This window comes from Tachysurus fulvidraco, chromosome 15 (genome assembly GCF_022655615.1).
Source record: "Tachysurus fulvidraco isolate hzauxx_2018 chromosome 15, HZAU_PFXX_2.0, whole genome shotgun sequence".
Taxonomy (NCBI): domain Eukaryota; kingdom Metazoa; phylum Chordata; class Actinopteri; order Siluriformes; family Bagridae; genus Tachysurus; species Tachysurus fulvidraco.
The window spans coordinates 16,532,901-16,558,419 of record NC_062532.1 but is presented as its reverse complement, the minus strand read 5'-3'; the positions used below and the strand labels follow the sequence as shown (position 1 = coordinate 16,558,419).

At 42.0% G+C, this 25,519-nt stretch overlaps 1 protein-coding gene and 1 pseudogene across 1 annotated transcript; both read left to right on the top strand.

The window, feature by feature from the left end:
* The first annotated feature begins 7,180 nt into the window (after positions 1-7,180).
* LOC125138868 lies at positions 7,181-9,224 on the top strand (annotated as a pseudogene).
* Positions 9,225-12,737: 3,513 nt separating this feature from the next.
* On the top strand, positions 12,738-25,519 carry itgb3a (integrin beta 3a). The gene is made up of 15 exons (XM_027139155.2): positions 12,738-12,902; positions 13,400-13,485; positions 14,730-14,934; positions 15,503-15,755; positions 15,926-16,088; positions 16,432-16,590; positions 16,705-16,800; positions 16,948-17,037; positions 17,552-17,686; positions 18,345-18,774; positions 21,506-21,728; positions 21,895-21,998; positions 22,296-22,415; positions 23,220-23,386; positions 25,370-25,519. Exons 1-15 carry the CDS (start codon positions 12,836-12,838, stop codon positions 25,436-25,438), a joined length of 2,367 nt encoding a protein of 788 aa, XP_026994956.2. The 5' UTR covers positions 12,738-12,835; the 3' UTR covers positions 25,439-25,519.

Here is a 25,519-nt window from a genome sequence, read left to right as displayed (position 1 = left end):
ATGAAATGTAATTCTCTGGATATGGTTGTCTGCCTAATGTCATAAATGTAAACGTTGACATAAGAACAGCATGAGTTAGCAACAGGGGTGTTGCCTCTTGCCCCACATAAGGGATGCTGCTCCACCCTTGATATCTACAAAACTACAAACACTAGATGGAGTCTTCTCTCCAGAACCCTGACATAGGCCTTCACAGTGTGGTCGGAACCCACCATGTGGTCATCTTTAAAAAAAAAAAAAACACAACCTTTTCAGCTTGCCACTCCAAAGATTCTGTGCCGTGCAACATAGACGAGGACTGTTAACTAACAACAGAAGCTTGTCCAGTACCTTCATCTCCATTAGAATCCCATACACTTCTGCTGCCTTGCCAATATTAATATTTCTAAACTTAGAGTGAAATTGGAGACTGTTGGTTAGTGAATTGACAAAACATCTGAGATTTCTGCCTTTTATGTCACTGCTTTTCCAGTGAACGAGTTCCTCAGAGTATCCACTGTAGAGGTCACACTCCTCTGCAATTAATTAGAAGAGCTTGTGCTTGTCTCATCTCCCTTTCCTATGGTATAAAATAGTTTGTCAGAACATTGTTGAGGCCATATGAAAGTCTTTCTCTAGCTTCTAAAAGAACCTCCCATAACAGAGCTTTCACGTCTGCAACAGCTATTTCTACAGCATTTCTGACTCTTCTGTAATTCTCAATTGAATCAAGATCTTCAACCTGATAGCTGCTCGCACCACAGGTCATATTAGGCTTGCCACCATGACAAAATATTAGATTTTTTTAGATCTCAAATATTTTTAAGTGTTCAAGGACAAATTCCTGCTCTTTAATTAAATCAAAATTCATAAGTTCAGTTCATGTCGATTAATAAGCCATGTTCTCCCTAGTTCATGTTCCTGTTTCCTTATTTTAATCTGTGCTCATTTTGTCTTTGATTATAAATTATCCTGGTTTGTTTCTGCCTACATATTATTTGACATACAGTCATATGCAAAAGTTTAGGAACCCCTGACAATTTCCATGATTTTCATTTATAAATATTTGAGTGTTTGGATCAGCAATTTCATTTTGATCTATCAAATAACTAAAGGACACAGTAATATTTCAGTAGTAAAATGAGGTTTATTGTATTAACAGAAAATGTGCAATATGCATCAAAACAAAATTAGACAGGTGCTTAAATTTGGGCAGCCTTTCCATTTTGTTGATTTAAATACCTGCAACTACTTAGCACTGATTAATTGGAACATCTGGCAGCTCAGCTCAAGTGATTAAGGCTCTGGGTTGTTGATTGGAAGGTTGGGATTCAATCCCCAGCCCCACCAAGCTGCCAATTTTGGGCCCTTGAGCAAGGCCCTTAACCAAGGGGACTGTATTATGGCTGATCCTGTGCTCTGACCCAAACCTCTAAAGCTGGCATATGTAAAGAAAGAATTTCATTGTGCTTAATGTACTTTATATGCAGTGTTGTAATGTAACGAAGTACAAATACTTTGTTACTGTACTAGAAATTTCACGTATCTGTACTTTACTTCGCTATTTACATTTATGTCAACTTTCACTTTTACTCCACTACATTTCCTAGATAAAATGTACACTTTTACTTTGTTATATTTCCGCTAAGCATCTTCGTTACTCGTTACTACAAAATAAAATGGAAGCACCTGCTGGAGGACTTCCCGTTACCTTAGACCAGGGATGGCCAACCAGTCAGAGACCAAGAGCCACATTACTGTGTTACCGCAAAGAGCCACATCATACACATGGGCACACATTTTTGAGAGCGAACTTGACACAAATTGTTTACTCAAATGATGTTGCTCCTACTGGGAAACTTTGAGGTATTTTCATCCCACTAACATGCGTGTTTGACAAAAATACAGTATTGAACTCAAGCGAAGCGAACACGCACAATAAAAAGACACAAATACAAACTTCGATATGAACGTAAGAGCCGCATGAAACCTGGCAAAGAGCCGCGGGTTGGCCGGCCCTGTGGTACACGACCACTCCGACGATAGTGGTGAACAGGGTGAAGAAGATAACATTATACATCCGTGGCCGTGTTTGCAAGAAATGTTTCCGTACATTGGAATGAAAGATTCTTCCTACCAGATGAAGTGCCTCTTATGCCTACCTAAAATCACTGAAATTTTACTTTTTACTTTTACTTCAAATACTTAAGTACATTAAATATCAGAAAATTACTTTTGATACTTAAGTACAGTATATATCAGATACTTTAAGACTTTTACTTGAGTAATATTCTAGTACTTTATACAACAATGTGTATATGACAAACATAAAGGCTTCTTCTTCATGCTAATAACCCCAGGTACATCAAACTGATTAGATTCTAGTGTCTTCTTACAAAAGACACGTGTCATGTGAAGATAACTAATTTGATTATTGATAAATTCACAACCTGTTCCAACGTCTTAAACTAAAGGGTGGGTTGATGAGGTTTTTACAAGGATCAGATCAGAAAAAATGGAGGAGTGGGCACAGGCCCAGATTGGGGATATCAGTGTTGTCCTCCCTCACTGCCTTCTTGCCCAGCTGATGGTTTTAACCTCTATGAATAATTCCTCCCCCCACCACCAGAGGGCACCCTCACTCTTTTTTCTTTTGTTGTCTGCTGATTTATGAGTCTGATTTCTGCTGATTTATGGGTCCCTAATTAGTCACCTTAAAGTTATGTATTTATTCCTCCTTTGTTGTGCAGCGCTGTATAGGTTGTCGTGGTCATGGTCGTGTCTATTTTTGCCTCGTAGTCTAGACTTTTATTTTATTTTATTTTTACCAATTTTTGTTATTTGTCTAACTTTTGGTTATGTTTCCATTAAAGAAAAAACACAAATGTATCTGACTATCAGGATTTCATGAGTCTGTATAGTTGAGGGCTCAGGCACAATACTGATTCCCAGGCAGAATTCAGCTCATACTTTATACTCTTACTTTGTCTGATGTAGTTACTTTATGTGATTAATGAGAAAATACAAACTTCATATGAACCCTGCTAAATTAGAAATATTCTGGTGACTAATACTCTAATACTCACTGTTCTTCAGCAAAATATTTTCTAGAAAGTAGAGGAAACCAGAAAGACAGTGACAGATTATTAGTTATGCTGTAAGTGGTGTAAATGTGCACAGTTATATCCAAAAGTAGTGGAACATCAAGGACAATACTTTTGTTTTAAATATACTTTAATTACAGCTTTATTTCCTTATGTTCCCAGTTAAAGTAGATTTGTTAAACAACTTAGACACATACCCTTTTGTTTGAACCCATCTGTTTTTTAAACACTCAGAAATGTTGGTGACCGACGAGTTCTGTCTTGTTAGAATGATTGTTTAAATCAGGGGTTCCCAACCTTTTTTGTGCCAGGGACCGGCTTATTCATAAAAAAAAAAATCCAGGGACCAGTTGTCAATTTTAATGCCTCAATTTCAAGATGCATCGTTTGGAACATATCACTGTGTAAAACAGTAACAGCCTATCATTTAATTGCATATAATGAACATGGTGGCAACAAACTTGTAGGAATATACAAATCTTTTTAAACTTTCAGACCGGTTCACAAAATGTTTCCCCTTTCTCCCATACAATTAGGTCTACTTCAAAAGCAACTTACGCAGCACACACTCACTAGCAGGTGGCAGTAATGGCAAATTGTATGAAAATGCCAGTCCATGTCACCTGTCAAATCTCTCCAGAACCACTAACGACAATCGCTTCAACAGCAACTTAGTGTTTTCACTCACCAACAGGTGACAACAAAGGATAATTGTATGAAAATAAGAGCCAGTTTCAACTGTCAGACAGTTTTAGGATATAATAGCAAACACAGTGATTTCAGCCAATAAGTTTTAAAAGTATAAAATTAGAGATTAAGCTTTAACCTTTAACAAAACATACCAGACTGATGTTGAGGATATCAAAACTTGCCATTGAGCGTCCAACTCACGTTTCTTTCGAAAAACTCCTCCGTTTTGTCTTTGAGAGTTGGGTGTTTGGTGGATAAGTGCCGCTGACGTTTTGACGGCTTCATTGCAGTTCTCTTTTATCATCTCGTGTTCGAGATCCACCTATGGGAAGGGCATCCGTTCCTGACCTCTACAGAAGCATCCAATTGCACCAAGTCTGGCTTGACAGACAGGAGCGCGTGCCAAAGGCAGGTAAGGTAACGCCCCTTACCCGAGTGCATAATGCACCTGCACGCGCTGCCTTTCCTCAGTTTACTTTCGCTTCTCGCGACTTCTGATCCTACCTCACAGCTCCCTGGTTTTTTGGACTGCACTTTCTGTCTTCAGGAGGACATATCGCTTGATCAGCCTCTGCCGGACGTGTTCGTCCTCAGCCAGGTTAGCTTCACGAGCCGCCCACGGTCGCACCCCCCATTTTTTCCGCAGGCTGCCCGCCTGCTTTTTTGCCTTTTTTCCTCCCTATGGCGCTCTCCAAAGCGTCTCCGGCTACTCCGGTGGATGACCTATCGCGAGCCTGCCCGGCTACGTGCGGTGCGCTTATCGCTGCGAGGGATTCCCATCCCTTCTGCGTTGTCTGCACGGGTCTCAAGCATGCGCAAGAGGCTATTGATCTGCCGGAGAACTGTAGCCATTGCCTGGCGCTCCCAAAAAAGCTCCTGCGTCGCAGGCTCAAGACGGCCACTTCCCAGTGTGTCGACTGCGAGCTGTCCGACTTGGAGGGGGAAAAGGGCGACGACGCCGCGCTCCCGGGGGCCTCCCACAGCGCGGCTTCCTCTGACTGGGCTGACATGTGTCCTTCCCTGTTTGAGGATTTACTACCGGCCGACGACCGCTTCCCCGAAGGACAGGCAGGTTCCGGGGATGAGGCCGAGGCGGGCCTTCTCGAGGGCTCGGATGACGAGGTAGCCATCCCGTCTTCCGCGGCCCCTCAGGCTCCCCCCGCTCCACCTCAATCGGTGCTGCTGGAGCTTTGCGAACGCGCCGCCGCGCGCCTCGACATCGAATGGCCGGCTCTCCTGAACGCTTCGGATCAGGAGAGGGATGTGTATGACGGTAAGCTTCTAGGGCCTCCTGAGGAAGAAAGCTCCTGCCCGTCCTCCCTGCATGTGCAAAACACATGAGGTATTGCTGGGGAGATCCGCTTGATCTAAAACACGGTCTCGCGGGGCTTGAGGTGAAGGATATGGCGGGTCTGGGCATGGGCGACCCCCCCCCGTGATCGAGCCTTCCATCGCCAGACACCTTAACCCATCCCTGGGCGGGCTGCTCGCCCCACCCAAGCCCGTCCTCCCGGGCAAGATGGATCGTTTCTCCGCATCAATCCATCAGGCGTCTTATAAAGCCTCAGCTCTTTCCATTCGAGCTCTCAATGTCTCCTCGCTGTTGTCCGCGTATCAGGCTGAACTCCTGCTTGATTTGGGCCAGCAGCTGGAGAGTGGGTCGCCATCCCCCGATCTCTGGAAGGAGATCGTCACAGTCAATGACCTCGTCCTCCACAACGCCCGTCAGGCTGTCCAGGCTAGCGGGCGCTCTATGGCTTTGTCGGTGGTCGGAGAACGGGCGCTGTGGCTCAACCTATCTGGTCTCCCCGATAGTGAGAAGCGCCGCATCGCTGGGGCGCCAGTTGAGCCGGGTCAAGCTCTTTTCAGCCCAGCCGTTGCGCTGATGCAGCAGCGCTGCGTTGATAAGAAGAAGGAGGACGAGGCCTTCAAACTGTGTCTTCCTAGAAAGCCGGCGCCGCGCCAGACGCCATCTGGGCGGCCGCCTAACGCTCCTGCTGCAGGACGCCAGTCCCACTACGCTGGCAGGTCCAACAAACCCCGTGGGAAGCCACAGGCTCAGCAGGGAAGGCCCCTTCCCCCCCCGATAGGCCCTGGAGTAAGACGTCTTTCGCCGCGGACGCGGTTCGGAGGCCTCCTATCCCCGCTCCTCCTGTTCCGAAACGTAAGCGGCCGACCTGATGTTCGGCCTCTGGGGGTCTTCAGTCCGCGTTCATGGGCGGCCAGCCCTCCGGACACCCGTTCTACCCTCCAGGCTCACCCGTCCAAGAGACGGAGGGTCTCCTTCAGCGAGGTCAGCCCCCACTCGCTGGCGAGGGTCATCCTTTGTTCCGCACAGGCTTCACCATTCCCCGTGTCGCCCAGAGTGCGTTCCCCGGTCCCAGTAGGGACGGTCGTGGGATCGAGTGCAGAAGCAGTGTCACCAAACACCCCCCTTCGCACACCTCTCACATGTTCAATAAAGGCTACGGCCCCAGTTTTTCACAAAAAAACAATGATGAAAACTTCTCTGGTTTGGCCACTGGAGGGCGCCGTCGCGCCATCAATGAACGGTCCGGTCGGACCGGCCCCCGGCGTCCCGCCCTCCTGTGTAGGGACGCTCGGGAGTCACGTGACAGCCTGGCTGTCTGTCTCGGCCCCCGATTGGGTGATTCACACAGTCACGAGGGGTTACAGACTTCAGTTTGTCCAATCACTCCCGCGGTTCAACGGAGTGGTCTGGTCCCACACGGACCAGTGCTCCGCCCACATTCTGCGTTTCGAGTTGTACCCGCGCATCTAAGCGATCAGGGGTTTTATTCTCGTTATTTCCTGGTCCCGAAGAAGGACGGATCTCTCCGTCCTATTCTGCATCTCAGAGTGTTGAACAAACATTTACGGAAATACAACCTCAAAATGTTAACACACGGCTCTCTCATACGTCCAATAAAGCGGAACGATTGGTTTTGCTCGATCGATCTGAGCGATGCTTTTTTCCACATAAGCATCTATCCTCCGCACACAAAATTCCTTCATTTCGCCTACCAAGGCGTATGTTACGAATTCACAGTCCTTCCGTTCGGGCTCGCGCTGAGTCCGCGGACGTTCTGTCTGTGTGTGGAGGCGGGGCTTGTCCCGCTGAGAATAACGGGTCTCAGGATCCTGACTTACATAGACGATTGGCTTATTATAGCCGATGCGAGAGAGAATGTGATTCAGAACACTGCCCGTGTGCTCTCACACATCGCTGCGCTCGGTTTCAGAGTCATTGTGTTAAAGAGCAATTTCACTCCCGCTCAGGAAGTCATATTCCTGGGTCTGGAGCTGAATTCCGTCGCGATGCGCGTGCGTCTAGCGCGGGGGCGCGTCTCTTCATTCATGAACTGTCTATCGCGGTTCAGAGAAGGGGCGGGGATACAGTATCGCACATGTCTCAGATTACAGGGTCTTATGGCTTCGGCTGTCCATGTCTTGCCTCTAGGTCTTCTGAGAATGAGGGCTTTCATGAAGTGGATTTTGTCCCTTCATCTCTGCCCGTTGCGCGATCTTTTCCGCTTTGTTTCCGCTTTGTCTTTTCCGATGCGCGTGTGCATGGCCGCGCTGCGCCACTGGAGAGCTGCGGAGTTTTACGCACATGGGACCCCTCTCGGGGCGATCATGATGCGGAAAGTGGTCACGACAGATGCCTCCTTGACAGGGTGGGGAGCACTCAAGAGGGCAGGTCAGTGAACGGTGTGTGGCCGATCTCACTTCGCTCAGCCCATATAAATTACTTGGAGCTCCTCACTGTGTGGAAAGCTCTGATGCATTTCTCACCCCGCCTGCGGGGGCATCATGTGCTGGTACGCTGCGACAATACAACAGCTGTAGCGTATATCAACCGTCAAGGCGGCATGCGCTCCTCCAGGCTTTCGTCCCGGGCCTTTTGAACAGAGGTGCAGACCTTCTGTCGAGGGGGAACCCTCTGTACGGGGAGTGGAGGCTCCAGCCCCAGATAGTGGGACTGCACTGAGAGAGCTTCGGCCAGGCTGCCGTCGATCTCTTCGCCTCGCGCGAAAACGCCCACTGTCCTATGTTCTTCTCGCTTCGGGACGAGGACGCCCCCCTCGGCGTGGACACTCTGGCTCATCCATGGCCCAGCGCGCTGCTCTACGCTTTCCCTCCGCTCTGCCTGATATCCCCGACCCTGGCCAGGGTCGCGGTGCGGGGTTTATCTCTGATCCTCATAGCCCCCAGGTGGCCCAAGACACCTTGGCTAGCGGAGATAATTCCTCTTCTGTATGCGGAGCCGTGGCCCCTCCCATTGCGTACGGATCTCCTGACCCAGGCGAACGGGGAGATTTTTCATCCGCACCCGGGCAGGGTGGCTCTCTGGGCCTGGGCCTTGAGAGGGCATATTTGAGCACGCTGGGGCTTCCCCCCCGTGTTATCGCCACGATTCAGAGTGCCAGGGCCCCTTCCACACGCTCTCTCTATGATTGCAAATGGCGTGTGTTTGAGGCGTAGTGCGAGGAGCACCAGCTCGTCTCGTATCTGTGCTCAGTCACTGATATTTTGGGTTTTTTACCGGGCCTTATCGATCATGGCAGGTCTTTTTCTACAATTAAGGTCTATTTGGCGGCTATCGCTGCATGTCACGCCGGTTTCGGTGATGCTACAGTGGGGCAGCACCCCCTTATCCGTAGATTTATGCGCGTGCCGCTCCCTGCCGGTCACCAGGAGTGTGGTCCCGGATTGGGATCTCTCCTTGGTGCTGGAGGTGTTGGCCCAACAGCCTTTTGAGCCCCTGGGGGATATCTCCCTCAGGTTGCTGTCCTTCAAGACGGCGCTGCTCCTGGCTTTGGCTTCCGCCAAATGTGTCAGTGATTTGCATGCGCTCTCGGTTCATTCCTCGTGCACCAAATTCTCGCTTAGCGGGGATAGGGTTTGGCTTAAGCCTAACCCGGCCTTCGTGCCTAAGTGCTTTCCAGCCTTCACTGGTGGTGTGATCGAGCTCTCTGCTTTTCACCCTCCTCCTTTTTCCTCTGCAGAGGACCAGAGGTTGAATGCTTTGTGCCCTGTGCGTGCCCTACAGGCGAACGTGGACAGGACAAACTCTTTTCGGGGGAGCGATCAGCTCTTCATCTCTTGGGCCCCGCCGAACACGGGAAAACCCATCTCTAAGCAACGCCTCTCTCGCTGGATTGTAGAAGCTATCTCCTTAGCGTATGAGTCTAGGGGCATGCAGCCTCCAGATGGCCTCAGGGCTCACTCCACTAGAGGCTTGGCTGCTTTGTGGGCTCTGTTTGGGGGAGTTCCCTTGCAGGACATTTGTGCCGCGGCGAGCTGGTCCTCTCCGCACACCTTTGTCAGGCACTACCGGCTTGATGTTACTCGTACCACCGTGGCTCATGCGGTCTTGAGTGTGGGCTCTTCGTAGCCACGTGCACTCTTGTCAGCCCTGTCCGCCCGGCCTGGCTGTGCATGTTTTTCAGGCATGTGGTCTTCTCCCCGCCATACGCTCGGGTTGGTCCATTTACATGTTATTTACATGTTCTTTTCCGGCAGCCTGCCTGCTTGTTGGACGTCAGCGAGGTTTTAACATGCATGTTGCCGCATGCTGTGTTTCCCTTTGGCTGAGCTTTTTGCCCCGCACAGTATGTTATGTCTGCTGCTTTGTGACGTGCCGAGCACCACCTTTTTGGCCGTCCTCTGGCTTACAGGGCCTCGCTGTGAGTGTATTGGGCAACCGGGGAGTTGTCTATATCTCCCATAGATGGATCTCGAACACGAGATGATGAAAGAGAACATTAGGTTACTGTCGTAACCCCGGTTCTCTGAAACATCGAGTGGAGAGATCCACCAAGTTTGCCCCGCTTGCTGCACAAGAAGCAAATATGTACACTGAGGAAAGGCAGCGCGTGCAGGTGCATTATGCACTCGGGTAAGGGGCGTTACCTTACCTGCCTTTGGCACGCGCTCCTGTCTGTCAAGCCAGACTTGGTGCAATTGGATGCTTCTGTAGAGGTCAGGAACGGATGCCCTTCCCATAGGTGGATCTCTCCACTCGATGTTTCAGAGAATCGTTTTTTTGTTTTTCACCACAAATAACACACAACGGATTTGGCACCACGGAATCACATGTTGTCGTAAATCCATACCTAATGTATGAGGTATCGTATTTACGATTGAAGCTTTACTTTTTTTCTCTCGCGCTATTTTCTAGTTGGTCATCTACTTTCCTTTTACCAGAACTGCCCGCAATGAAATTAGCCATTGAAGTTGGCTGACGCCCGCTCATCTCTCCACGTACTTCGGTCACTTCAGGTGCACCGCGCTTTTTTTGCAGTCCGTTCAGATACGACACGTTGCTAAGCAATCGCAAGGCGCTCAAAGAAACACATTTTAATTTATTTATTGTTTATGTTTTGGATTAAATAAAATGACATGTTATAGCACTTAAAAAAAGACAATGATACTTATTATATATATTAAAAAAATTCTTGGAATATTTCAAGGCCCGGTACTAACTTGTCCACGGACCGGCACCGGTCCGGGGACCGGGGGTTGGGAATCACTGGTTTAAATCATTAATAGCTTTAAATGTCTACTTGTCGTGTGAGCTCGAAGTTTCACCAGTGAAGACTGAATTTGCATACCACAAATACCAAAAGGCCAGATTGGAATTTGCAAATAAATACAGAGATTAGCGACAAAAAATCATAAAAGGTTTATCTCTACCAAAGTGGTGGAAAGGCCAAAGTGTGAAGAAAAAAGGATCTCTGTGGAAGTAGTGTCATGACTTGGGCTTGCATGGTTGCATCTGGAAGATCCTCACTAATCATTATTGATTACCCAATGATGGTAGCACTAGAATGAATACAGAAGTCTACAGAAACATTGTGTCTGGCAATTCACAGAAAAACACATCCAATCTAATGGGAAGGAACTTCATCATGCAGCAATAATGCAACACAATGACCTGAAACACACTGCTAACACAACAAAGAAATTCATCAGGGGAAAAGGGGAAAGAAAGGTTTTAGACGAGTCAGGTCAATCATCAGACCTTAACCCAATTGAAGTCAGAGACTAAAGGGAGAAACCCCCTAAAACATACAACTGAAAGAAGTCTGGAGAAAAGCATCACAAAAGTCGAATGCAGCAGCTTTGTGATGTAAGTGGCTTGTTGGCTTGATGCAGTTATCGCAAGCAAGGGATATGCAACCAAATGTGTTCCTATACTTTTGCTCACTCACTCGCATGTTCTGAAACCAAAGGTGTCAATTTCTTTGTTTCATTTAGATGTAATGAGGAAATCAGTGATGAAATCTGTTAACTAATGTTCATTAGTGAGCTCAAACCCAGATGTGTTAAGTGCATCTCAAAAAATGAAAAAATTGGCATTGTTCCTATACTTAAATAGTAATGCAGGCTTGAATGAGAACTAGAAGTTTGCACCAACTGCTAGTCTTGTTATAGGGAAGAGTCACTAGAAATCAATACAAAATTATTCTGAATGATAACCTTTATGCTATGATAATACATTTCTTTCGTGAAATGAGTGGACATTTGGATGATGCACCCTCTTATACAGGGCATGAGGGCTCAATAAATGAATTGATAAGGATGAAAATGATGAAAATGACCTTCAGAGTCAAGAGATCTCCACCGAATTGAACACTTATAGGAGATTTTGGAGCAATGTATTAGATTTATTATCCACCACCATCAATAAAATGAACTTACGTAGTTCTATGCTTTATACCAAGATACACTGTAGCTTGTATTTGTCTTGAACCTTAAGAATTCACTCGCTTTTTTCCTTTAATTTTCGTCATCTATTTATCATTTCCATGAGGACTGGAAAAAAGCAGAAAGTTATTAACTTTTGATTCATTTGTCCTCGATTCACTTAAAAGATACATTTAAAATAAATTGCTCAATTACTATGATTACTATAAATTCTCTATAGGATGAAGTTGATGAATATATGGCACACATTATGACAATTTCAATTGTGTGGCCCAAAATTATAAAACTGTAAACAGACAAATTTAAGGTGCATTTTAAATTTAAAAAGAAATAGCCCGGATGCAAGCAAGCATGTTTAATAGCTGTGTTGCATTTAAGGGTAAAATAAAAGTAGGCCATCTGGACTACATCATAACAGCGGTCTAGTTGTGGCTGTGTTCTGGCAGCCAGATTTACATGAGGTGAGTTTATTACAACACAAAAACATATACCAGTGCTGTGCCAGTACTCCACTTTTCACCATGTTTTTTATGTGGTTTTCTGCATGTGTTTTTATGTGGTTTTTAAGGCTTGTATTCGTCACTTCCTGTGTGAATACTTCTCTGTTACAGCTTCTGAACTGTAATAGAGAGGACTGAAAAATTCACTTACTTTATGGACTGAATCACCATCACTATCTTGTAATAAGGGAATCCAGGTAACATATATTAGACCATGAAACTGACTGAGCACAGTACTAGAACAGTTTTGTCACACTGCCATAGTGCTGCTAAAATAGGCCATACTGTATAAAGAGACAACATTCAAAAGTTCAGATGAGCTGAAAATCAGCTTATTATTTATGTCATTGCTAACAAAAGTATTTGTGATCTCTCTCTACTTTCTTTTTTCTCATTCTCCTTTCTTTCTCCTTCTCTCTATCACAAGATTAGCATGGAAAAGCAATAGTTTGTTTCTTCATGTCAGGCGTCTTGTTTGTATTTTTCTGGTCTAGCTCCACTTGCTGGAATGGAGACTGGAGCTGCTCAGCTTTTTGCCACTTTTCCCTAAAAGGAAATTCTAGAAGCACATGTAGTTTAAACACAAGGGTTGAGTCAGCTGGGGGAAAGGGAGGGCTTATAACTACATTTGTAAATTATGATAATTACAAACTGCCCCTTTAACTGGAAGAAAAAAAAGTTTACATGGTGTGATGAAGTCACCCGCCCTTTCTGTCCATTACTCTGCAGACACACACACACACACACACACACACACACACACACGCACACACACACACACACACACACACACACAAACAGAGAGGAAGTGAACAAGGCGAGATAGCCTCAACATCTCTGATTTCTCAAATGGAGATGTTTTTGCCTCATATTTGGACAATACTGGCTGTACTAACAGTACTTTGTACAGTTTCAGGTGAGTTTCCTTTATATTCTTTACTTCTTATGCCTTTTTTTTTTTTCAAAGATTGAGTAAAGTGGTATTTAAAGTTATTGACTACCGACATGGTGCCAGTTTACATGTAACAGACATTATAATTCATTTATTAACAGAAACATTCATATAAATTTATTCCATCTGTTTGTTGGTATAAATATGTTTATAACATGTTTGTTCATTAATAAAACTAAACTTTATTTTACTGAAATTTTACCAGACCAAAATATTTAAGAACATATTTGAGAACATACAGACTCCAAACAAGCCTGCCTGCTGGTGATGAACTCAGGCCTGATGAATACATGTTTGTGATTCTTTTTGGTTTCATGGGGCATGACTTAACATGTAAGAGTGAGGTAATATCATGCCCTAAAGCTAAGGAGACAAGAGCAATAAACTAAGACTAGAAGGAGAAAAAGAGTCAGGAAAAGAGGCTGAGTTTTTGACTTTATGTGTGTATTTTATATCCTTAGGCTCAAACATATGTACCTCCAGAGGTGTTGGAACCTGCAAAGAATGTTTGTCCATTCATCCGTCTTGCAGTTGGTGTTCTCAGAAAGTTAGTAAAAACTTGCAAACATTCAACTTGCAATTGTGAAAAAATACAAAAATATATTAATTAGCAAAACACTTTTTTGTGTCATGGTGATAAAACGTAAAATGTTACATCTACGCAAGTGTCTAAGAGAATGTGTGTTAAATGATTGTCCAATCAGATTGAAGATCATCTAAGACACTATTAACATCACATCTTTGAGATCCTTAAACAGGAACAGTACTTATTCAGTTCAGTTCTTATACAGATTATCGTTAACATTTACTACGCGTGGAGACAATATTAAAAAACTCACAAATTGATGTTACTTTGCGTTAGCTAGAAGCTACAAAACCCACTAAAATGTTTGTTTTTATTTCATAGTGAGTGTCATGTCTACACTGTCATAAAGCACTACAAAGCTGGTAAAGCTGGACAGGTTTGAGAGATACAGTATTAAAGTTATAGTGTACAAACATGTTTAAATCAAAACTGACTTTTAGGAATCTAACTTTAATTAGATTTTGAAATGTAAATTTATCTAAGCTGTTTGTTTGCTCATTTGTTGTGAGATGTTGTGCAAACAATATTCATAACCATAATGTTCCTGTAAGCAAACAAATGTCCAGCAGTGATTTTACTGTATACACAATAATTGTGTAATAATCTACGGTATAAATCTATGCCAGTAAAGATGTTTTTTTCAGACATTTATACCCATTCTAATATACCTTATTTTAACAACTATAATTTTACACTTTCATGACCAGACACACAACTATAACTTCACAACTGTAAAATAAATAAATCCATACTTCATAAATTCTTTTCAGCTGTTTTTATTTGGCCTGCCATCATCATCCCCACACAGTTCAGTACTTATTATGACCATTATTATGACCTGAACTGTAACCAATTGTTATTGGTTACAGTTCAGGTCATAATAATGGTCATAATACCACATGTCCACATATCTGTGGACATGTGGATGTCCTTCTACAATGTTTAATGTCAATAATTTATAGTATTAAAAATGAGCAATATGTCCCAAAATTGTTTACATTTTTTTGTATTACGTCTGGTTAGGAGTTTACAACTTTTAGACTAAAGATTTGACTTTAAAAGCACACTTTGTACACATGACAATAAAATTAAAAATGTAATAATGGTTGTTTATGCATGTGTGTGTGTGTGTGTGTGTGTGTGTGTGTGTGTGTGTGTGTGTGTGTGTGTGTGTGTGTGTGTGTGTGTGTGTGTGTGTGTATCAGGACATGGGTCCCAGCGGCTCCACTGTTTCCCGATGTAACCTAAAGTCCATCTTGCTCCAGTCTGGATGTAAAGCACAGTTTATTGAGTCTCCTGTCAGTAGCATTGTAGTGGAAGAGGACCGCCCCCTCAGTGACCGTGCTCAAGGCACGACTGGTGACGCCAATCAGATTCGACCACAACGTATCCGGATGACCTTGAGGCCAGGTATGGTTCAGTTTGATCACAGGAAATTATTTGGATATTAATGAGCTCATAATAACTCTCATGATCAGTAAACATATTTGCTTTCGGATATTATACAGTATCTCTGGCTCTACATGGGCCTCTAGGGTGACCTAACTAGAGGGCTGTAGATTTTATTATTATTTTCTAATGATGTGATGATGATAATCACCACCACTCACTATGATCTAATAGTGATTTAGTTGTTATATTTATTGTTCAGTTGTAATTGTTATAAACCTAATTATCTGCTCACTAAATTGTTCTTTTAAACCTCTTCTAAACCTCAGTTATTTCAAAAACTTTATTCTAATTAAGAAGCATTATTTTATGGAATATACTATGTTTCAAATCTTTAAAAACAGTATTAAATTATATAGGTTGAGACCTCATGGTCTCAACCTTGTGTATTTTTTACACTACAAATGTCTCAACCAGCAGTAACTTATATGAGAATGTGAATAATAATTGCTGTATATTTCTCTCTCTCTCTCTCTCTCTCTCTCTCTCTCTCTCTCTCTCTCTCTCTCTCTCTCTCTCTCCCAATCAGATGATTCAATGCAATTTACAGTGACCGTTCGGCAGGTGGCTGATTACCCTGTAGACCTCTACTACCTGATGGATTTGTCCTATTCTATGAAAGATGACTTAAGCATACTCCGCTCCCTCGGCAGTGCCCTGGCTGATGCTATGGGTCGTACCACCAGCAACCTGCGCATGGGATTCGGAGCATTTGTGGACAAAACGCTCTCCCCGTACATGTATATGTTTCCAGATGAGGCCATTAGGAACCCCTGCCTTGGGTGAGATTGTATTACAGAATTTTGTATATAGTATATGCAAATCAATTAAATATTTCAAACTAAAAGATTTGAACCATAGTCCTATAAATTTTCTGATGATGAAAAGCTACAGCTTTGGAGTAATTTTGATGTCTGTCTGTTTTCTGTGTGTGACTTTGAGTGCGTCGCAGAATTAACACTACCTGCTCACCACAATTTGGTTATAAGAACGTCCTGTCACTGACAGAGCAAGTGAGTCGTTTCACAGAGGAAGTGAAAAAGCAGCAAGTGTCACGGAATAGAGACTCGCCAGAAGGTGGATTTGATGCCATCATGCAGGCTGTGGTCTGCAAGGTGATACAGACTCATGATAAAAACAAGTTAATGTTGATTCTTTTTCTATAACAGCAGCTACAACAGTTGTGCTGGCTGAAATACAAATCACAGGTTTATATTAAAGCACTTATACTCATACACGTACAAGCGATAGAGGGAAAGTTAGTGAAAGTTCTGATGTTTTTTAAATATCTGCAATAAATGTGAAAAATGTGACTTTGTTTGGTGCGACACTGACACTCCTTGAACAGGCATCGACTTTGAACATCCTCTTGCTCTCTCTCTTTCTCTCTCTCTCTCTCTCTCTCTCTCTTTCTCTCTCTCTCTCTCTCTTTCTCTCATCTTTCAATCTGTACATTAGGATATAATAGGGTGGCGGCCCGATGCATCCCACCTGCTGGTGTTCACTACAGATGCTACAAGCCACAGTGCACTAGATGGCAGCATCTCAGGAATTGTCCAACCCAATGATGGACAATGTTATGTTAATAATGACATTTATGCCAAGACTGCTATAATGGTCAGTCTGACAAACAGCCTTTAAGTTTATTTTTTATTACTTTTTAAATGTTCTCCAACAGCATATCTCTGTGAATTTGTTGGCTGTGTATGAAATGTAGGTGTATTTGTATAGGACTATCCATCCATCGGACTGCTCACTGACAGACTGACCGAAAATAATATCAACCTCATCTTTGCTGTAACTGAGAATGTGATACCTCTGTACCTTGTGAGTGCATAAAGAAAGGAACATGCCTTCACCCACACATTTTTTTGCATGCTTTCATTAAAGTGGCCATTGCTGCCTACTGCCTTGTCTCATTGCACATTGTTGCACCTCCGTAGACACACTCTGATTTCTTTCCCCATCTCTCAGAACTACAGTAAGCTGATTCCTGGTACCACTGTCGGGATGCTATCTTATGACTCAAGAAATGTCATCCAACTCATCCTGGATGCATATGCGGTGAGATACACAAGTGTCAGCATGAAATTATCATTGTTACATGACATCCGTATCTTTGCTTTAATTGGGCATCGGTGTGAAACTTACAGTTCCAATATATAAGGTGTCAAATTAGTTGGAGTGTCCTATTATGGGGAAATAATCAGTGATAGGGTGGTGTGATGCAGCCCATAGTCTTACTTTCATTGCCTCAAACTTAAAAATATCTATGAAAGCATGATCTATGATGTTTCATTTCTCCTCACAGCCATTTGGTTGTTTTTTAAATAACACATTTTAATCAAGTTATAATTAGACTTAGACTTAGATTTACTTAGATACAAGGCTCTGTAAATTAGTTGTTACTATAGAAATAGTTTCATTAACAACCACATTAATATAATATCTGATCTGAATTATAGCTGGATTATAGCTGCAGTGTTACAGAACAGGTTACTCGTTACAGGTTTTTTGTATATGTTTGAAAACTGCTTAAACAACACGATTGTGACTCTGTGCTCTTTTACTTCGGTAGAATATCAGGTCAAAGGCAGAGTTAGAGGTATTGGGTGTTCCAGATGAGCTGAGCTTGTCGTTTAATGCCACATGCCTCAACGGAGTGTTAGTACCTGGTGTTAAATCCTGTTCAGGACTTAAAATTGGAGACACGGTGAGTAGCCTGTAAAAATACAACCTTGGGTTACATGGGATTTGCACCAACTTTGCACCAAAAAGGAAAACAAATATACCATCATAATCAATTTAATTTGTCATAACTGTGTTTTGGCTTCTCCTTATTTTTTATATTAGTCATAGTCATGTATAGCTTTGTACTGAACTAATGAAGGAATTCCTTCCCAGTTACCAAAACCACAGCCAGTCATGTTCTCATGTACTTGTCTCTTCGAAACATATTAATACACATTACACAATATGCTGCTATATTGCATTCTATATATTCACTATGCAAAAGACAAATTAATGTGAGACAAGTGCAGTAGTGCAGTTGTCTCACATTAATTTGTCTTTTGCATTAATTTGTCTTACACACATTTGGGCAGTTGTCAATTAAATATCATTTAAAAGGAGGCCCTTCAATCATAGGGACATCTCTGGCATTGTATAGATATGATGTGCTTCCTGGTAATTGAGAGAAAACTCTTTAAAAAAAAACTCTAAAAGAAACTGACAAGCCTAAGGTGATTCAAGGTCAGAACATACCCTCTATAATCACTATATTCACACTTTTATTCCCACGCTGGGGCATATAGTAACAAAATTATATCAGAATAAACTATAAAATATATATCTGTGTGTATTTCATTTAGGTCTCGTTCAGCGTAGAGGCAAAGCTCCGTGGCTGTCCTAAAGTAAAGAGTCAGACGTTCAGCATCAAGCCTTTGGGCTTTAAAGACACACTGCAGGTGACCGTTGATTTCGCATGTAACTGCTCATGTCAAGATTCTGCCCAGCCTGCTAGCCCTGCCTGTCACAATGGCAATGGCACGCTGGAGTGCGGTGTGTGTCTGTGTGACCCAGGACGCATGGGACCACAGTGCGAGTGCACCGAAGCCGACTTCAAGCTCACCGACACAGTCACCTGTAAACAATCGTCTGACACAGCTATCTGCAATGGACGAGGCGACTGCGTGTGTGGCCAATGTAGCTGTCACTCAAAAGACTTTGGAAAGGTGTGGGGCCAATACTGCGAGTGTGACGACTTCAGCTGCATCCGCTCCAAAGGGCAACTATGCTCTGGTAAGGAATAAGTTCACTCATATTCACTCATATTCACACATCAGTGTACATGATGGACTTATAAGCAGTTATAACTCCTCACTAATGTACTAATCGTACATCACCATACATGGTAATATAAAATAAGTGGAGCTTTGCAGTAGGCACCACTGTACCTCATCTTTTGGCGTGTCTGGACATAGACTCTGCTGTTGGGCAAATCTTGTGTAATGCTGTATTCTTCAGAATGGATTCACCACACTGTTGACTAAGCTTCTATAGAGCTTAGATTTAATATGCGTACGTCTGTGCGAATGTGTGTTTGGGTTTGTTTGTGATTATGTTTACGTTTGAAGACTTTGTAGTGGATCAGGGCCTGGTCTTTGTGTCATAATCTTGATGCTGTGTCATGTCTCATTCGAGGGCGGTAATAGGGATAGGAGGGTGTGTTGGGTGTTTTTGTGAGAGTATTGTGAGTAATAAAGACTGCTTCATTTCTTAAAGTCTTTATACTGTTTTTATTTTTTGCTTTTGTTTTTTGTCAAGATATGTAATGATTAATGCGTAGTAATGATATTTTTACAATATGGGTTATCACAGCTTAAGAGTGATAACGGTTTAACAAATGATCTGTGATTGTTTTGTTAGAGACGCTTGATGGCTTTCCGATCAGGTTTAAAAGTCTCCCACAGGAAGCTGGTGGTCTCTGATAGTGGTCTTGTAATAAGCTGTGGTTTGATGGTGAGTCAATGTAACTAATGAGCTTGAGCTCTGCAATAATGATGGAGCAATGTACTCAGTGATGCACCGTATACACCCTGGATTTGTAGCTTAATCAAGAGCGAGAAACAATTAGACACTGTTGGTAAAGTGTTTACCAGAAACCATTTGTTTTTTTCAGCAAAGCCTCGTTGGCACTTTTTAGCTAAACTAAATGTTGTGATGAATACATGTTTACATTTATGTCAAAGGATAGACATCCTTATCTATAGTGACTTATATTTATCAAATTTTTATATAACTAAGCAGTTAAAAGCATTGCTTTAGAACCCAGAAGTTATTTGGAGGCCCAGTCTAGATTGGAGGTGTTAGGCTTAATATTTATGGCCCTTATCCAGATCTTATCTGAATTTTTCAATACAACTGAGCAATTGAGGGTAGAGAGGCTTGCTCAAGGGCCCAGCTGTGGACACTTGGTAGACCAGGGATCATTAGTCTTAACCACTAAGCTCCCACTGCCCTAGTGCATATTATGTACCATTAAAATATCTTCAGAAATTCTTTTCATTCATTCATCTTCAGTACCTTTTTGTTTTTTTGTCAGGGTTGCAATAGACCCAGAGTCTATCACTTGAGTATATCCTTGGATGCATAAATATCATCAGCCAATCAACTTAACAGCATGTTTTTGGGGAGTTAGGAAACTAGAGAATCCAGAGAAAACCAATGCAGACAGGAAGAGAACAAACAGTATCGCAGGATCTCAGGATCAATCCAGAGATCGTTGGGCTGTGCTACCTGCTTCCCTCCACACCATCACAGCTTCACATACTGTAGCTGTGTGCTAAAGAAAATGGTGCTCAATTCTTGTGGAGAGTTTTTTTGCCATAGCCATTTATTTCTCAGAAATTTAGTGTACCTTTGAATTACCTCACTAATACAAGAGGATTTTAGTCATTGTTTCTTGTTCAATATATTATTTATGTTGTTTAATATATTATTCTAAAGGCCACAGTATTTTAATAAGCTCAGTGAGATCTCTGGGCAATGAGTAATTTGATGAATCAGTGCATTCCTACAGTCCAATACTCATAAATATAACTGAAAATTGTAATTTTTTTTCAGAACCTTTTTTACCATTACACATTAAGGCTTGTTATTGTGTTATTAATTATATTGAAATTACAATATGTAGCATTTTGTCACCTTTTTGGCTTGATGCTTATCACCCAGTTCATATGTACATTATAAGTATGACTTCTGTTCTGCCCTCAATTTCTGTTGTTTGTTTTGCTGCACAAAGTCTGTCACATGTGTCAACCAAGTTAGCCTCAGCTAACCACAAATGGAAACACGATAGATACGCATTTTATATTTATGCCCTCGTGGTCACTTTGTGAGAACAGAACTGACATGGAGGATAGCTGAACGTTAGCTGAGCTACTGTAGTGATAACAGCAAGTTCGGTTTACAAACGAGTTTTACACACATAAAATGTCTACAAGAAAAATAACTGGCAACCTGCTGGCATCATTGTCTTCAATAAACCCAGAGGGTCAAGTCTAAACAGGATGAAAAACACAGATAAAATAAGGGCATCAGGAAGGCAAAAGTCAGGCAGAGATCTGTGTTTGGTTGTAATACAGAAAAACAAAACTGATGATTAGACCTACACCTAGACTACAAGTTATAATTATAACTATAATAACTGATTATTGAAATGTAATGTAGTAATGTATTTTAATTATTCAACTTATCTTGTTACTGCATACAAAGAGAATTTTTGTAATTATTTTATCTGGGAAATAATGTTTTTTGTATTTGTAATGTGAACTCTAACCAGGAAAATTTTATTTTCCGAACCAACATTTTCATGTTCGTGCACTGTCAAATAAATAGTTGCTGAAAATAAGTGTGTGCTAAGGATGACGATGATGACGACGACGACGACGATGATGATGATGATGATGATGATGATGAAGAGAATTCCGCAAATCTTTTGTGTTGTATTTGTTTGTATGCATATGTTCAGGTCATGGCGATTGTGTATGCGGGTTCTGTCAGTGCCATTCTGGCTGGTCAGGCGAGAGCTGTAATTGCTCCACGAGGACTGACACCTGCATGGCCAGTATTGAGCTACTGTGTAGTGGTCGTGGTGAGTGTTTGTGTGGTGTGTGTTCATGCACCCTGCCTGGAGCGTACGGTGCCACCTGTGAGAAATGTCCCACATGCCCTGACTCCTGCACCCTAAAAAAGTGAGTCCTCTGTGTGTCTCTGATAGTTTGTGTGGTTGTCTGATGTGGTGATAGCTCCGTTAAATATTCAAAATAATTATTTGTGTGTGTGTGTGTGTGTGTGTGTGTGTGTGTGTGTGTGTGTGTGTGTGTGTGTGTGTGTGTGTGTGTGTGTGTGTGTGTGAAGGGACTGTGTGGAGTGTAAGCACTACAAGAGAGGACCACTGTTTGAGAAGAAAAGCTGCAACACTGCAATCTGCAGAGATGAAATCCAGCTGGTGGATGAGTTAGGTATATACGTACACACACCATACTCCATGTAATACTATACGATATCATGTTTTTATTCTGCACTTTAGGAAGATACTAAAATAATATTAAGTCCAAATAATATTAAAAGCAGTTTAGGACAGGAAGTCATTTTCAGTTTGAGTTAAACCGATATGTACATTTAATTATGAACACTTTTTGAATTCGGTTTCTGAATTTCTCTATTTCAAATACTGTACATAGCCCAAAATCTAAGACACAATACACACAGCACATGGCATGATCAGCCCAGCTCTCTCTCTCTCTCTCTCTCACCAGCATACCATGAGAAGAGCTCTGTGAACTGTAGCTACAAAGATGAGGATGACTGCATTAATCATTTCCAGTACTATGAAGACATCAGCGGAAAATCCATCCTCTACCTCGTTAAAGAACCCGGTGAGAAACACAGACATAGGCAGAAACTTTGGAGATTTTGAGTTAGCACAGATTGCGCTCCACAATGATTCATTCTCTTTGCTGTTTGTTGCTACATGCTTGAGACAAGCAAGTACTAGCAGTTTTTTCATGACACATGAACAGACACTCCCTAAAGAACACCAGAGCGATCGATGAGCCGAAACGAACTATGTGTAACTTATAAGCAAGTAAAAATGTTAACTGCAGAATCATCTTTGGCAGACAATTAATCCTTTAATAGATATTGATATATTTTCTACAAGATCAATAACTAGTGCTGGCTACAACACCACTTTAGGTGAGACTGAATCGACGAGAAACTCCATAGACAATGGAGTCCGATTTAAGACTGTTATCTGTTTAAAATAAATAAATAAATAAACATTGAGGGTGAAGATCTTAATAAAGACCATTGCTTTGCCTGCAACTTTTTTTTTTAGCTCAAATACAGCTAGGAATTACAAGTACAGTACTAGTGCGTTATTTATTTCCAAGAAAGAGGATGATATGTATTAAAGCGTAGTCACCTTGTAACTGTAACAACTATAAATAAGCAGGAGGTGCTGTAAAAGAAACAACATATTGTTCATGGAAATGTTGTTAGGTAGTGTCCAAAAAATTAAGGCTAAGGCGGTCCTGACAAACCGGGTTTTTGTCAAGCCCGAGACGTGCGGTCTAAAGACAAAAGTGAAGCGCACTAGTCACACTATCAATAATCATAAATATATAAATAAATAAATGTCTAGCTCAAATCAAACTGTCTGTGTGTTTTCATGTGTGTAGAGTGTCCTAAAGGTCCCGACATCCTGGTAGTGGTTGCTTCTGTCATCGGGTCTATTTTTTTACTGGGATTGGCTGCTCTGCTGGTGTGGAAGCTGCTGATTACTATTCATGATCGGCGAGAATTTGCCAAGTTTGAGGAAGAGAGAGCCAAGGCCAAGTGGGAAGCGGTGAGATGGAATAACAAACACACACATGCACAAGCAAAAGACATCCATACCTGCAATCCCACATTCTTTGTCTGTCAGGACTATACGGATGAGAGGGTAATTGGTAGTTTCTCAAGAACTACCATTATTTTAGTGAGTAAGCGTGTCTTCATGTCACGTCTCGTCTCCTGCTGTAAGACCTAAAGCTCTTCTCGCTGTCTCCTTAAGCACAGGGATATGACACTAGCTATTATGTAATGTGCAATGGCGTTTATTTTGGCAGGATATTTTGTTTAATTTCTGTACAGCTTGTGTTCTAGGGCTGCACGGTCATAGTTAACATGGTAAAAATAATTATTTGTGTGAATATTATTCATTCAGACAAATTAGAAACAAAAGTGATATGATTTATTGCTTTAAACATTGTTTTTGGTTGTTTTTTTTTGTTTGTTTTTTTGTTTTTTGAGGAAACACCTGGATCAAGATGTGCAAAAATGGTTTAATGGCAGCACCTTGGTGGTTAACCAGCTAAACCTTTGTGTTTAACGTAACACATTCCTAGACTAAGACTAAACACTTATTCAAACTGAATAACAAATTAGCGCCTTAATCAATACGACACAATGAAGCTACAATATTAAACAGTACAGTCCTATATATAAAATAAGAAAAGGTGTATTAAGTGGAATTGGTTTGTCTCTCCAGAGAAAACTGTGGTTCCTCCTTTTATGAAGCTATGAACTCGTCATTATTTAAAGAAACTTAGTATCCTAATGAAACGCACTTTATTTACAGTCTCATCGTTTTTATTTTATTACAAGAACCTCAATGAAAACGATATTCATTTAGCTGAGAAAACAAATGAATTCTGTATATTCATTCATAATCCCTTAAAGTCTGATCAGTTCAAATTTACAGCAATTGAGGGTTAAGTGCCTCACTCAGGGGCCCATGAGTGGCAGCTTGGTGAACCTGAGATTCAAACTCACAACCTTCCGATCAGTAGTCCAACACCTTAATCACTGAGCTACCACATCCCTCATGTTTATAGTACCTGTGTGCACTTATGTATTAATTAAGAAATTAAACTGAACAGGACGTGCCTTTATAGATCGAGACAGCGTGATATGACCCAACACATGCTTTTTAACCGTTTAGAGTTACATTTAATATTATTGGGCAACCAGGAGGTGTTTTTTGATCTATGAGGTGAGTTTTTTATTGTAAACTCCAGCATTTTATAGCAGCTACAAACTTTTCAAGCCCTTCACAACCTTTACTATTTAAGTAACCTTTCTATATAAAGATATTAACACCCAAAGCATTCTTAGCTAGTCATATAAACTATTACTTTTCATCAGTGTTAAATAAGCATCACCAGATCAATAATTAGATATTTTTATCTATTAAGCAGCAAAGAGATTTTTTAAAAGCTTAAAGTTACATGGATCGATCATCATACGAGTAGCTGTTACTACTATAAACAAACAATATCATTAATATGAGTGGGTTAATATATAAAACTGGCTTTAGGTTGCAGCTGTTACAGAAAACTAACCAACAGTTTCTAATTTGAGAATCTGGCAACTTTCAGTATAAAAAGAAACTGTCTTTGATCAAATTGTTATGAGATGTAAGCTGTAAATTTTGGATTTATTCAGCTGGATGCCCTGCAAGCATGTCTAGTGACTCATGGACCAATAGCCACATTTACAGCATGTGGTAGACGTCCTTATCCAGCACAACTTACATTTATCTCAATTATACAGCTGAGAAACTGAGGGTTAAAGGCCATGTTCAGGGGCCCAGGAGTGGCAGTTTGTGGGACCTGGTGATCAAACTCACAACCACACCACCACCTGAACTGTAGTCCAACACCTTAACTACTACGTGACCACATCCCTCATCCCAATAACTAATCCTGATTATTTTAAACTATTTGACTCTTTGTCTTACACCGTATTACAAACACATTCATTAACAAACACGTCTATTCCCATTTAGGCAAATAACCCGCTGTATAAAGGAGCTACAACTACATTTACAAATGTGGCTTACCGTGGGAACACTTAAAGACTTCAGCTCCAGTACCTTCTTCAGCAGCAGTCAGTGATGTCTCAGTGATGCTCACGTCATAACCTCTCTGTCAGTGAC